The sequence below is a fragment of the Cannabis sativa genome, chromosome 5 (genome assembly GCF_029168945.1).
Source record: "Cannabis sativa cultivar Pink pepper isolate KNU-18-1 chromosome 5, ASM2916894v1, whole genome shotgun sequence".
NCBI lineage: Eukaryota > Viridiplantae > Streptophyta > Magnoliopsida > Rosales > Cannabaceae > Cannabis > Cannabis sativa.
Window position 1 is genome coordinate 70,349,280 of NC_083605.1, and position 14,692 is coordinate 70,363,971.

General features: G+C 40.9%; 1 protein-coding gene across 1 annotated transcript; it reads left to right on the forward strand.

Annotated features, from left to right (window-relative positions):
• The first annotated feature begins 365 nt into the window (after positions 1-365).
• On the forward strand, positions 366-14,100 carry LOC133038478 (uncharacterized). Its single transcript, XM_061116642.1, has 3 exons — positions 366-862; positions 958-1,417; positions 14,084-14,100. Exons 1-3 carry the CDS (start codon positions 395-397, stop codon positions 14,098-14,100), a joined length of 945 nt encoding a protein of 314 aa, XP_060972625.1. The 5' UTR covers positions 366-394.
• The last annotated feature ends 592 nt before the right edge of the window (positions 14,101-14,692 follow it).

Below are 14,692 nucleotides of genomic sequence, written 5' to 3' on the forward strand. Positions count from 1 at the left end.
GAACTAGGGAGTCCGGGTAGGAGTAGTTTATTTCTTTGCACCTTTTTGTAAGTAGTTTCTCACGGACTTTTAACACTTGCTTGTTTTATTGGAACAGTACCTCCATGGACGCCATCCTGGAACAAAGTGGCTGGGGTCCATACTCCGGTGGCTCCTCCGGCTTTCACCCCCTCTCCCCCGGCCCCTTCCTTGAAGGTTTCTTCCGGCGCTCCTCCCGAAACCATCGACTTGGTGGATGACGAGGAGGTGCTTCCGGGAGAAGGCCAGGGGAAAGGGTGGGACTTCTCGGAGGAAGCCGCCGAGGGTGCTTGGAGAACCTCAAGCTCTTCCAGTGGTAGCAGAGGAGGACGAGGAGGAGTCTGAAGTGGCTCTGATTCGCAAGCGTAAGGGCAAGATGATCGCCCGGGACGAGCCGAAGAGGCCTCGGAGGGCCGACACTCCCGCTCATGGCCTAGACGGCGGGGTGTCTCCGGTGGAGGAAAATCCTGCTCCTCCTCGCATTGAGCTTACCCCGATTCCGGGGGATGAGGCAAGGCAGGAGCTTCGCATAGCCAAACACAACTACGCTATGGACGAGTACTCCCGGGGATATGCCGATGTGGAGGCCCTTAGGAGGATTTTGCGAGCGGAGGTTGAGGCGAGTATTAACCATCCGGACTATCATGATCCGTGGAACCTCAACCTGGATCCTTTGGCAGACTGGTTCCGTCCCCTCCTAGGGCCCACTCTGGCTCCCTTCGCCGCGGAAATGACCGGTGAGTTCGCCTCTCAGCTTACACGCTGTGCGCCCAAGCGGTTTGCCACTTGCGCTTCCCTGAACTCCATCTTCCAAGTCCAGGACCTCAGCCATTCCCTCACAGTGGTAAGTACTTTGCAACTTCTTGCGTTTCCTTTTTGGTGTTTGTATTTTGTTTTCTTCCTTTGAGAAATTTTTCCTTACATCCCGTTATGGTTCAGCTTGCAGCTGAGGCTGGTCGCCTCTCCAAGAACATCATAAGCCATGGCTTCGCTCTGTCCGATTTTGGGGACATGAACGACGTCAAGAAGGTCCTCCAAGACCTTACAGCGGAGAGGCAGATCTACCAGGAGGCTGCCGAGCGCCAGGAAGCAGCGGCCAAGGCTAAGGAAGAGAGGGCCAAGGCCAGGGAGGAGGAGGCCATCCGGAGGGAGGCTCAGGCGGAGGACATGATCCAGGCCGAGGCCCAGCGGAGAGGCAGGATGGAGGCCCATCATCAGGAGGAGCTAAGGGCTCAAACCGAGGCTGCCGAGAAGGCTAGGCGGGACCTTCGGGAGGCCAGGGAGGCTTTGGACGAAATGGCCGCCAAGGTGAGGTCTCTAGAGGAGACTCACCAGTCGGATATTGAATCCAAGGCCGCTCTGGCTGCGGAGTTGAAGGAGCTTCGGACTATAAAGATCAGTCTATTAGGAAGGCCAAGAGGGCCGAGCTCCTTTCTCCCGTCTCCTGTGCCCGGTGCCCGAAGCGCTTTGATGATGGTGTCTACATGGCTTGGGCCACCAACGATCAGAGTATCAAGCTTTCCTTCTATCCCAAACCCGAGGACATGATTGCCAAATTTCGGGAGAAGAAGAAGAGACTTGATGCTGAGCTTGAGGCACGGATCGGACCTCGTCTTCCGCCGCGGGCTGACTGAGCTGCCATATTGCCCGGCCAGTTGTACCCGTTCTTTTCATAACTCTTTTTTTTTTCTTTGTACATATTTGCTGCTGCCTTAGAACAATTTACTTACAGGCGGCAGCTTTTATTTGAAGGGGAGACAATTTAAGGCCTGTCCCCGGGCCATTTATATGTGTATGACCTAACCTTCGGGTTAGGATATTTTATTTTTTTTTTATTTATATATATGTGCGATATTTTTTCCACACTTTATATATTTCAACCTGTCCTTTGGCTCAGGATTTCATACTTACGCTCTTTATTTTTGCGCATGTTTTTGACCTGCCCTTTGGGTCAGGATATTTTACTTAGCTTAACCTGCCCTTTGGGTCAGGATGTTTTACTTAGCTTGACCTGCCCTTTGGGTCAGGATATTTTACTTAGCTTAACCTGCCCTTTGGGTCAGGATGTTTTACTTAGCTTGACCTGCCCTTTGGGTCAGGATATTTTACTTAGCTTAACCTGCCCTTTGGGTCAGGATGTTTTACTTAGCTTGACCTGCCCTTTGGGTCAGGATATTTTACTTAGCTTGTTTTTATTTGTCCGTGTGGTATACCCTAGTACCCCCCTGAGTGGCATAGAAACTTTGTTTTTAAGGCACTCAGTTTTATTTAATATAGAGGAGGCATACATTTGGACGGTACAAACCCTTTTGAACAAAAGCTAAGTTTAATTCGCTACTGGTAGTATTTTCTGAGGTGATCGGCATTCCAGGCTCTTGGGACAGTAGTTCCGTCCATTCTTTTCAGTTTGTAAGTGCCAGGGCCGATTTCGTCCTCGATTTCATATGGTCCTTCCCAATTTGGTCCAAGTACCCCCACTCCGGGTTCTTGGGTGGCTGGGAAGACCCTTCTTAGGACCATGTCACCGATAGCGAATTTTCTGTTTTTAACCTTGGAGTTAAAATACTTGGTCACCTTCTTTTGATAAGCGGCCATCCGTATTTGGGACTCATCCCGGAGTTCTTCGACTTGATCCAGAGCTTCGGAGCGGGGCACGATTAGTGGCCGGATCGTAGGTCGTTCTCCCGTGGGATGGGAATAATGTTTCCACCGGACCATTGCTTCACAACCGTATGCCATTGAGAACGGCGAATGACCGGTTGTGGTTACGGGGGTCGTCCGTAGGCCCACAATACCCTTGGCAATTCTTCGGGCCGATTATTTTTACAAGCCGGCGGCTTCTTTTTCAAGGTGACCTTTAGGATTTTATTGACTGCCTCCGCCTGGCCGTTTGTTTGAGGCCGGGCTACCGCGGAGAAGCTTTTCACTACTCCGTGTCGGTTGCAGAAGTCAGTAAATTCCTCGCAATCAAATTGCTTTCCATTGTCTGAGACTATTTTGTGAGGTAAGCCGTATCGACACACTATGTTTTTGACAACAAAGTCCAACGCCTTCTTAGCGGTTATTGTCTTCATAGGCTCGGCCTCTTGTCCATTTGGTGAAGTAGTCTCTGCTACTATTGCATACTTTACTCCTCCTTTTCCCGTAGGTAGAGACCCGATGAGATCTATGCCCCAGACCGCGAAGGGCCAGGGGCTTGTCATCAGCGTGATCTCATTTGGAGGAGCTCTCGGTATGTTCGCGTACCTTTGGCACGAGTCACACTTTTGGACATAGTCTATACAATCTTTTTTCATTGTTGGCCAGAAGTATCCCTGCCTCAATATTTTCTTTGAGAGGCTGGGTCCTCCCGTATGATCTCCACAGAACCCTTCGTGGACCTCCAGCATGATTTGTCTAGCTTCAGGGTCCGATACACACCTTAAATAAGGCATGCCGAGTCCTCTCCGTAGAGAATTTGATCCATCATTACATAACGATGAGCACGATACCGAATCTTTCGAGACAGTGCCCTCTCTTGGGGCAACTCACCTGTGGTTATGTATTTTATGATGGGGACCATCCAACGGGTTCTTGCCCAACCGTTTGTGTGGTCTCTTTTATTTTGATGCTTGGCTCGCCAAGCGTTCCACGAGTACTACCCCCGGCTCTTCGATCTCACTATCCGAGGCTAACTTAGCCGGACGGTCGCATGAGCGTTCTTTTCTCGGGGGATTCTTTCTATTTTATAGTCCGTGAACTCGTGGAGCAGTTCTCGGACTATTGTTACGTATGCGGCCATTCTTTCGCCGCGGGTTTGGTATTCTCCGGATACTTGGTTTACGACCAGCTGGGAATCACTGTAGATTTCCACCCTCTTGGCTCCTACAGCTTTAGCCAATTTTAGTCCTGCTATCAGGGCCTCATACTCGGCTTCATTATTCGAAGCGGAGAAGTTGAATCGGAGTGCTGCCTGGAGCCGCAACCCAGTGGGTGATATCATAGCCACTCCGGCTCCCGAACCGTTTTCGTTTGAAGCTCCATCCACAAATACTCTCCAAGTGGGGATGGGTGGCTCCGGAGTATTGGCTGTTGCCTCGGCTTCATTACATTCGGTGATGAAGTCTGCCAAGGCTTGGCCTTTTACAGAAATCCGGGGCACGTAATGTAAGTCAAACTGACTCAGTTCCATTGCCCATTTGAGGAGTCTTCCGGAGGCTTCAGGTTTCTGGAGAACTTGCCGGAGTGGATGATTGGTCAAAACTCTGATTGGATGGGCTTGGAAGTATGGTCTCAACTTCCGCGATGCCATCAGGAGGCAGAATACTAGCTTTTCAATGACCGGGTACCTTGTCTCGGCCCCTATCATGCGTTTACTAACATAGTACACGGGATGCTGGATCTTTTCTTCCTCCCGGACCAATGCAGCACTGACCGCATGTTCGGAGACCGCCAAGTAAAGGAACAAGTCTTCTCCGAGGACGGGCTTTGATAGTATAGGAGGTTTGGCCATATGGTCTTTTAGCCTCTTGAATGCCTCTTCGCATTCGTCCGTCCATTCGAACTTTTGGCATTTCTTCAGTATGTTGAAGAAGGGTATGCACTTGTCCGTGGATCGTGAGATAAAACGGCTCAAGGCGGCCACCTTTCCGGTCAAACTTTGCACGTCCTTATGTTTCTTGGGGGATGGCATGTCCAAGAGAGCTTGGATTTTCTCCGGGTTTGCCTCGATCCCCCTGCGGTCGACTATGAAGCCCGGGAATTTTCCCGACTTGACTCCGAAGGTACAACTTCTTCGGATTGAGCTTCATGCCGTATCTTCGGACGACTTCGAAACATTCTTCTAAGTCGTTTGCATGGCTATTGCATGCTTTGGATTTGACGAGCATGTCGTCTACATATACTTCCATGTTTCGTCCCAGGAGGCTTTTAAACATCCGGTTAACCATTCTTTGATAGGTTGCTCGGCGTTTTTCGATCCGAAAGGCATGACTAGGTAACAGTATACCCCCTTATCGGTCCTGAAGCTAGTGCACTCCTGGTCTGCCGTATGCATCTTTATTTGATTGTACCCAGCATAGGCATCCATGAAAGATAGCAGTTTGAATCCGGAGGTGGCGTCCACCATCTGGTCAATCCTGGGCAGCGGAAAGCAGTCCTTTGGGCAGGCTTTGTTTAGATCTGTGAAATCTATGCAAACCCTCCAAGTCCCGTTCGGCTTGGGCACCAGGACCGGATTGGCCAGCCATTCCGGATAGTATACGTCGCGGATCATGCTATTGGACAAAAGTTTATCCACCTCTTTCTCTAAGGCCTCGGCTTTCGCCGAGTCGAGCGGGCGTCTCTTTTGTTGTATAGGAGGCATGTCCGGGTTGACGTTGAGGACATGGGTGATGACATGAGGGCTGATGCCGGTCATGTCCTCTTGGCGCCATGCAAAAACATCAATGGCGCCCTTCAGTGTTTTTATTATTTTATCCTTTTCCTCCGGATCTAGGCCTCTCCCTATCCGGAGTACTTTGGTGGAGTCGTCGTCGCACACTGGTATTTCTTCGACGTCCTCCATTGGTTCTACGACCCTTTCGGATCCTATACGAGGATCCAACTCGTCTTCTTCAGCCTTCTCTACTTCAGGGGGCCCCCGGACCATGAGCACTGGCAAGTGGGTGGCAACGTTGTAACATTGCACAGCCTCTCCTTGGTTTCCCCTCACCGTTCCGACTCCGGCTTCCTGGGTAGGAAATTTTAGGCATAGGTGTCGGATAGAAGTTATTGCACCAAAGTCGACGAGGGCCGGTCGGCCTAAGATTGCGTTGTAGGCTGTTGGACAGTCTACCACCACGAAGGTGCAATACTTAAACGTGCTCTGTGGAGTGTCCGGGCACAGGGTAACTGGGAGCCTGACTTTTCCCATCGGGATTAGAGTTGTCCCGTTAAACCCTGTGAGCTGCGATCCGCTAGGAGAGAGGTCCCGGTCGGTCAACCCTATCGCAGTGAAGGCCTCTTTGAAGAGCAAGTTCACGGAACTCCCATTATCAATCAGGACCCTGGCCACCACTTTATTTGCAATGGGGGTCTCTATGACCAGTGGGTCGTGATGGGGAAAACGCACCGTCTTGGCGTCTTCTTCCGTGAACGTTATGGGTTGGTCCATTAGCCGAGGCCTTTGAGCTGGGAGTTGAGTGACCTCCCACACCTCACTGTGCCTTGCGGCCTCGGCGTATCTCTTTCGCTCCTTTCGAGTGTTTCCTCCAATATGGGGACCTCCGGAGATCATGGCTACCCGTCCATTAGGCCGAGGCGGTAGTCCGGGTATATGCTGGGTGTCACCTGCGGGAGCGGTAGGAGGCAATACTCTGCTGTACCCCCTGGTGTTCCCGAAGGCATGCCCCGGCCACCTGCCCGGGTTAAGGTGGGGTAACCTATTCTTGATCCACTCATGAGGTGGCCCAACCGGATCGGATTCTCAATCTCATCTTTGAGATTTTTACACTCGTTGGTCTTGTGGCCGATGTCGTTGTGATATTCGCACCTTTTGCTCGGATCTCTCCGGAGCCGTCCCTGTACAATGGCCGGGGTCTCCGTGTGTGTATTCCGCCTTGTGGCAAAATAGACACGTTCCCGAGAGTCCGTGAGCTCGTGTCTTGGGTGTATTGGGGTGTGTACCCCTTCTTTTGGCGCTTCTCTCCCGTTCGGGTGCTGCCTTTGGAAGACCTCTTGCTTCTAGACCCTTGAGTAGGGCCTGTTAAGCTAGCGGTTGGGGCAGCCTGTGAAGGAGCCCGTCCATTCACCCCGGACGGATTGCCGTAATGGGAAGATGCCGGGGGCAGAGCTTGGCCTTGGTTGTGCCGGGAGTGGCGAAGCGTATGCCACTAACCGGAGGGGTCGCGGTCGGGACGATGCGAGGCGATACTCCCGGCATGTACCCCTGCTATCCGGTGGGATAATAGCCTCCGTAAGCCACGATGCGGGCTTCTTCGAGGTTAATATATTTTTGGACTCGCTTCGGAAGTCCCGAAGGCTAGCAGCGCCTTCTTGCTGTAATTCGTTCCAGAAGGGAGTCCCAGTACGGATTCCTGCTTGGAGAAGCGCAAGCTGTTGTCCGTCGTCAACCTTCTTGGTCTTCGAGGCCTCCTCTCGGAACCTCTTGATGTAATTCTTCAAGGTCTCGGTGGGTAGTTGCTTGATGTTAGTCAAGGCACTAACCTCCAAATTGACCTTCTGGCGGCGACAAATTGTCTCCGGAAGTTGGTTTGGAGTTTGTTCCAACATCCCACCGATCCTGGTTCTAGTTTCTTGAACCACTCCTCTGCCGAACCGCTCAGAGTGAGGGGGAAGCATAGGCATTTGGCGTCATTGCTGACCCGCATGACTGTCATGACTCGGTTGAATCGTGACAGGTGATCACTGGGGTCGGAGTTCCCAGTATGCCGCCATTTCGGGCATTTTGAAGTTTTTAGGGAGCTCCGCCTCCAGGATATGCTTGGCACAGGGCTCCCGGTCCTCACTATCCGAGTCGGAGTCATCTCCCTTCTGCCTCCGGAGACTCGGGCAATATCTTTTCGAAGGATGGCAAGCTCGCCATAATCCCTTCGTTCACGCACCCGAAGAGACTTCGGGTACGTATCTTTTTGATCAAGGTGATCCCGGAGGTCACCCTGATTCCCATTGATTTGATTTCTCAAATCAACGGGTGGACATCTCTGTCCTCCTCTGCCTCTACCCCCCGGTTCCTGGTGCACGGAAACGCTTTTTCGGTCCCCTCGATCCTGAGGGCCAAGACTCCCTCTTTGGGGCTTGCCCCTCTGCGGACCTTTCCCTTTAGGGAAATCTGAGCGGACCTTACGCGGATCCTGCGCCTTTTTCTTTCGACCAGGGGCAGAAGTAGGGTTTTTTATTTGGTTTTCCTCAGCAGGGTGCCTTATAGGGCTAGGTTCCACTAGGCCTTTCTTCTTGGGAATTGGGCGAAGACGTAGCTGGCTCCCCATCGAGTCCAGCGGCCATTGCCTTGGGATGCACGTGAATGCCAGCTGCCTCCATGGCTTTCTGCATGGCTAGCATCACCTCATGCATCTTTTGATTTTGCACTTTCTGAGCTTCGATCTCAGCTTCGTGATCGATGGCTTTTTGTCTGAGGAGCACCAGCTCTTGGTAGCTTCCGTCATCGTAAGCGTATTCGTCGAGGTGTTCCTCGTGGTTTTCATCTGGAACTTCTTCCTCGGACTCCTCTGCTGCCCTTGAGGCTACATCCTCTTCGTTGGGATCTTGAGCGTCTTCTAGAGGGCGAGGGTGACGTGTAGCTCTTGTCTCCACCATTGTTGTGAAGTTAAATGCTTGTTGTGAAGCAGCTTTCCTCAGCTCTCAATGAAAGCACCAAAATGTTGACCGAGGTTTTCGGCAACTAATAAAATATGAATATAATAATGAGCTGTAAGAAAGCGAGATGAAGACTTTTTACGTGGTTGGGGCGTTAATGAGCCTTAGTCCACGAGCCACTGATATTTATGGATATCTTTAATACAGATTCTACACTTGGGAGAATGTTTCTCTCTTTAATACAAAGAATGTTCTTGGTGAGTTTTTTCTCTGTTTGCTCTTAAGCAGCCAAGATTCTCCGACCCCATTAAATGAGCTTTGAGGGGGTATTTATAGTGTTTTAGTGGGGCAATCCCTAGAATTGTTCTTACACATGCGTCTGTAAGTCTCCATAAAGTTGGGCATTTCCGATGAATATACCATGGGTGATGCATGGTCAAATCCCTAGGTGCTGTAGGGTTTTTATGGAGAATGTCCTTTTTGTCTTATGATTGACGTGACTCTTCGCAGAGTAGCCGTCGCTAGACTTAAATGATCATTACTGTAGCGCTGCTGTTTGGGGGATGTGCCGTCAGACTTTATTGCGTGTTACAGTTCCAACACGCTTCCTCCCATGCAGCATTAAATGCGACTTGATGTCTCGGGAGAGACCTGACACATCCCGGAGTGCCTTTAAGCTATGCTCGCTTCCGGGAGTACCTTGTACTCCGGGAGCATCATCCGGGACTCATGCGAATAATGCTTCCTGGTGCCATACAAAGACTTAGCAGTTCTTCTCAAGTAATTTGATCCACGTGTCCCTTCCTGACTGGTCCACGTATATTGGGCGATTTTAGGAGCAACACTTAAATATTGAGAAAATATAATCATTATTTGATTATAGCCTGGAATATATTTTATGAGGATTTATAAGCGTCACATAAATGTTGCAACAAAAGGTTATTTATTTGGAGCTCCTAATATAGTGAGAATTTGAAATAAGCCTTATCTAAAAATTTTAGAAGAATTTAATACATGTCTTAAGTGATATAAATTCTAAGTCGCGCGCACTATATGACAAAGATCTTTGTATGAAATAAAGACATGTAAGTAAATTATTGTTTGAAAAATACGTATGGTTGTATATGCAGTATAAATACGTAAATTATACGTTGTGATAGACTCTTGAAGAGTTTTTGATTAATTGAAGAACAAACTTTTATTTCTTTTGTATATCGAGAAATATTAAATGTATAAAGTTTGTTCATTAGTATTGAAGTCCTGAAGTACTTCATATGTATTAAGAATTATAGATATATGATCATTTGATATGAAAATTAAGATCATACAACAAGATGGAACAAATATATGGTATTGGAGTACTATCATTGTCACAAATGAAATTTATATTATCATTAATGTGTTATGTTCATATCTACTTGAAATGTTAAATTTTAGTATGAACAAGATTGTATATACACATGAATGATACAATTAGTTGGATAAATATTAATGTTCCACGAACCCCTCATCTATAATTTAGAAGTCCATACATACTCTGGAAGAGTTATAGAAAATATATGATCAAAGATTATATATGGTGATATTTTAAAAGTGATAACAATAATCTTATGAGATATATTATCACCAAAAGAATTATGGATCATATGTGCATGAAGGGGAGACATATTCATGTTGCACTCTTTTTCCCTTAGTTCAGGTTTTGTCCCAATGGGTTTTCCTGGCAAGGTTTTTAACGAGGCAACTTACAAATAGTTATGAATATGAAATATATATTGTACTCTTTTTCCCTAGCTCAGATTTTTTCCCACTGGGTTTTTCTGGCAAGGTTTTTAACGAGGCAACTATAAATCATGTTAACATACTTGCATTTTATGAAGCAAGTAGAGAATGTGTGTGAGTGAGATCATTGACATAGCATATTCGGGAAACATATGGATTGCACTCAATAAAGAAGTATCAACCCAAGCAATTCTCTATGGATAATACTGCTTGCATCGTTCAACTAAAAGGAGGTACATTGAAGGAGATAGAGTTAGAACACATTCCACGAAATTCTTCTTTATACGCTTCAAGAAAATGCATATTGGTGTTCAACATATTCAATCAAGTGTCAACATTTGAGAAGACGGCAGACAAGATCGAAATTCGTCGATTAGAAGATCTCCACAAATGCCTAAATGAGGGGGAGTTAGTTTACACTATACTCTTTTTCCTTTGATCAAGTTTTCAGCAAGATTTTTAATAAGACAGTTATTATGGACATCCAAGGGGGAGTGTTATAAATATTAATAATTATGTGGATGTCCAAATCTTTTATTTATTACCATGAATTGTAATGAACATTCCTCTTTTCCTTAGTTTCCCTTTTTCTTAGTTTCTTAATATCTCACTCTTGTATTTGTATAAATAGGGGTTCACCCCATTGGAATAAACAACTCAGAAATTTTCATTCACTTTCTCTTTCTCTCTTCATCTTCTTCTTCTTTCTTCTCATCTACTTTATATTATTTTATAACACTAATAACATTTTTCCATTAGACACTTGAGTAAAGGGATTAATTAGACTTATCAACACCAACAAAATGTTCCAAGTTGGTATGGATTAATCTATGTGACAATTTAATATAATCATATCCACACATAAATTATATGAATAATATTAATTTAAGATGGATACTATTTACTTGACATTTATATGTAATTTATAAATGGAATAATTACATAAAGCACCATTTTTTATAAAATATTTACATTTTTACGTTCAAAGAATATTTTTTTATATTTTTACGGTTTTCTAAAAAATAACACGAAAACAACATAAAATCAACAAGAAAACTACATAAAAGTAACATGAAAATAACAACAAAAAATAACATACATATAACAAAAAATCAACAACAAATTAACAAGATTACAACATAAAAAGACCATATTTTCTGTAAATAAAATCAAAAAAATAATAAAAATGTTTAAAATTCCATAAAACTGTATTTTTGTAATTTTTTTTTTGTTGTTTTTATGTTTTTGTGAAATAATCTCTTTACAAAGGCACATATTACTTTAAATCATATGTGAGCTTGAGTGAGTTATTTGATTTCTATTTTATATCACTAAAATTTTACTTTAATATTTTCTTTATTCATCCTAAATATTATCTCACCATAACATTTCTGTATACATTATAAAAGATGTATCCATCCATCTCTGTATATTATAAAGGAGAAGATAATAATTTAAATAAAAAATAATGAATTATATTTTACTTATATAGATGTACAAAGGTTTGATTAGGTGAGAAAAATAATACCATCTATCAGACCCGTCTCAAACTAATTAGGATCGTAAAATAATTTAATTGGGTTTTTTATTATATAAAAAAATATATTATTTTATGTATAATGGTAAAAATCTATATAGTATTTTAAAGATATATTCAAGCTTTCTTCTTAATAAAATATAATCAAATGAAGTATCTTAAAAAGTAAATTAGATATTTTTTAAGCAAATAGTTATATTTTAATAAATAATGGTAAATATACAAAATATAATATTTTTAAAAAATAAATTTAATTAGAATATTTTTGTTAAAAGTTTTTTTAGACTGATCGTGGAGGCCTTAAGCATGGCCACTGCTTAGGGGTGTTCATGGATTGATTTGGTCAGAATTTTCAATTTTTACAAACCAAACCACTATTTCAGTTTTTAAAAATTCAAAACCAAACTAATGAAATGATCAAACCAAACCAAACCACTTAAAAACAAATTGGTTTGGTTCAAACTATAGTTTGTATTTGGTAGTTGTTCTATTTTTTTTTACAATAATTGTTTATTTTTTTGATATTTTTTTTTACTTTTAATAAATTTATAATACATGAGTAACAATAAAAAATTATTATCATAGCAATATAAATTCAATATCAATATTTTCTACTTAAAGTTGTTCTAAATGTCAACATTTTGTCTAAAAAAATATATATTAAGTATATATATGATAATTATACTGATTGGTTTGGTTAGAACCGTTACCAAGATTTTTAAAAACGTGACTAAACCAGCGAATTCAAAACGGTTCGGATTGATCAAATCATACATACTGAATTTATTTGGTCCAGTCTCAAATGATTTGGTCTGAATTAGTTGGAGTTTGGAACCATATATAAATTGTAGATTATATAAACACCCACTTGCTTTGCCAGCTATATGTATAATCTAAACACAATAAAACATAAAGAATAAATTTAATTTTTATGCTTATATATCTTTTAACTCTTAAATTCTGAAATATCACATTTGTTTTCTAACACAGGAAAAGAAAATATGTATTATTTAAATATATTTTGTTCAAACATTATTCAAATATAATAATGTAAAAATTCGTATGTAATTAAAAACGACATAAAAATAAATGTTAAAGAATAAAAAGCCATGAGCCAATTTTATTCAATTAAATATTTTTATCTACAATTATTTACAAATAAATAAATTGTTAGACCAAATATGTAATTTATTGTTTAGTATGTTTTTGAAGAATTACTTTATATATTATTTTTTAATTTATAATTTTAGTTGCTTTAGTGGTTGTTCAGGTGATTTTTATGTAGGTTTCTATGTAAATTTTGGTTGCGATTTAAATCGCTCAATTAGTTATTATGTGAGTTTTTATATTAATTTTCATAACAGTAAATAAGAAAACTATTTTAAAGTGTAAAAATTAAAAAAAGAAAAATATATGTCTTATTATTTTGAACAAACTGGAGTAAAATTATTAGGTAAGCGAACTATAATGCATTAAAGCACTTTAAGATAAAAATAACTATAATATATTAAGCATCCGAAAAATTATTATTAAAAAAAAGAAGAAGAAAAAATTGTAGTATGTTTACATAGTGCGAGTGGGGCGGTTTCACTCTTTACTTTTTTTTTTTAGTAATTTACTATTTTTAGCCTGTTTTAATATTTGTTTCTTTGTAATTTAATTGTCGACAATAAAATATCTTTATTATATGTTTATTTTGCCTCTAATATAATTATGTTGTTTTAAATATTCCCTACACATTTAAAAAAATGGGAGTTTGACATTTTATTGTTAATATTTTACTTTATTAATTCACTAAAAAATAGAAAGAATCATTACATTTAGATTCAGAAAAAAAAAACGTAATTAAATGTCCTATATTTGAGGTAGATTTATTAGAGACAGCAAAGCAAACTATCCGGTTATGGTAATGGCGACAAGTTTTAATTAATTAATTAATTATTCCTATATTAATGTCATCATTGTTTTTTCCTAAGAAATTGCGTATTTAGTATTTGCCTAAAATGGTATACGTTTCAAAACAAACTTATGTCTAAAAGAAGAAAACTAGCAACTCAAATATAAATAAATGATAAATCTGAAATTATTGTATTTGTAATTTGTACCCAAAACTTCAGACAACCGAAATCTGTTATTTAATAATTGAAATTAAAGTTCCACAATGATAATATAAAAAATTAACAGCAAAAATAAAAATAATAAATACAGCAACCGATTCTAATTGAGAATCTTAATCAATTTCTATTAAAAAAAAAAAAATCTTAAACTCTAAAATGACATTCATTTTTGGTCATATTTTTCCAAACCGTGACTTTCAATTTTTTTTGTTCAACTGATACTTCTAGCTTTGATTATTAAGTTTTAGATATCAAATGGTTTTTTCAATTCCGATTGTTTGTTTTTTTTTTTTTTTTTTTTGACATGGCTAAAATATGTATTCTGAATTATCAGGGATGGTAGATAATTAAGATTTTATTTAGTGCATAACAGAAATTTTAAAATATAAAATGATTTGTTAATTTTCATAATGATTTTATGTACAATGGATGCACATTTCATCTATAAGGATGGTTTTGTGTGCAGAATTTTTTTGTCTAAATAGAGAACACGACGCGGATATGAATTATTTTTTATTTCCGAATATTAAATGATGCGGGGACAAGAATGACATTCTTTGTCCCGATGGTGACTCATTTAGTATTTTATTTTATATTTCTAATAATATTTTATAATTTATATTTGTATTTTTTTAATATACTAGTATTTTTTTTTTTTTGAAAATTACTAGTATCTTTTTTATAAATTTTAAATTGTGTTTTAAATAATAAGTAATGTATTAAATAATAATTAATGAGTAATATTTTAATTTTTTTTTATGTAATTTAATATTTTTATATATTTAAATTTTTATTATAAACTTTACTTTTTATTTTTATTAGGAGATTTTTCGTCCAATTCTCGCCTCCATTAAAAGATTTCCTGCCCTATTTTTAATAAGAAATAAATGAAAATGATGGATTAAAATAAAATAAAAATGAGAACACTCCCCGCTAATTTATT

Coding starts and splice junctions, on each gene's coding strand:
- LOC133038478 (XM_061116642.1), top strand. CDS start 395: ATGATCGCCCGGGACGAGCCGAAGAGGCCTCGGAGGGCCGACACTCCC. Junction 863..957: donor TCAGCCATTCCCTCACAGTG/GTAAGTACTTTG, acceptor GTTATGGTTCAG/CTTGCAGCTGAGGCTGGTCG.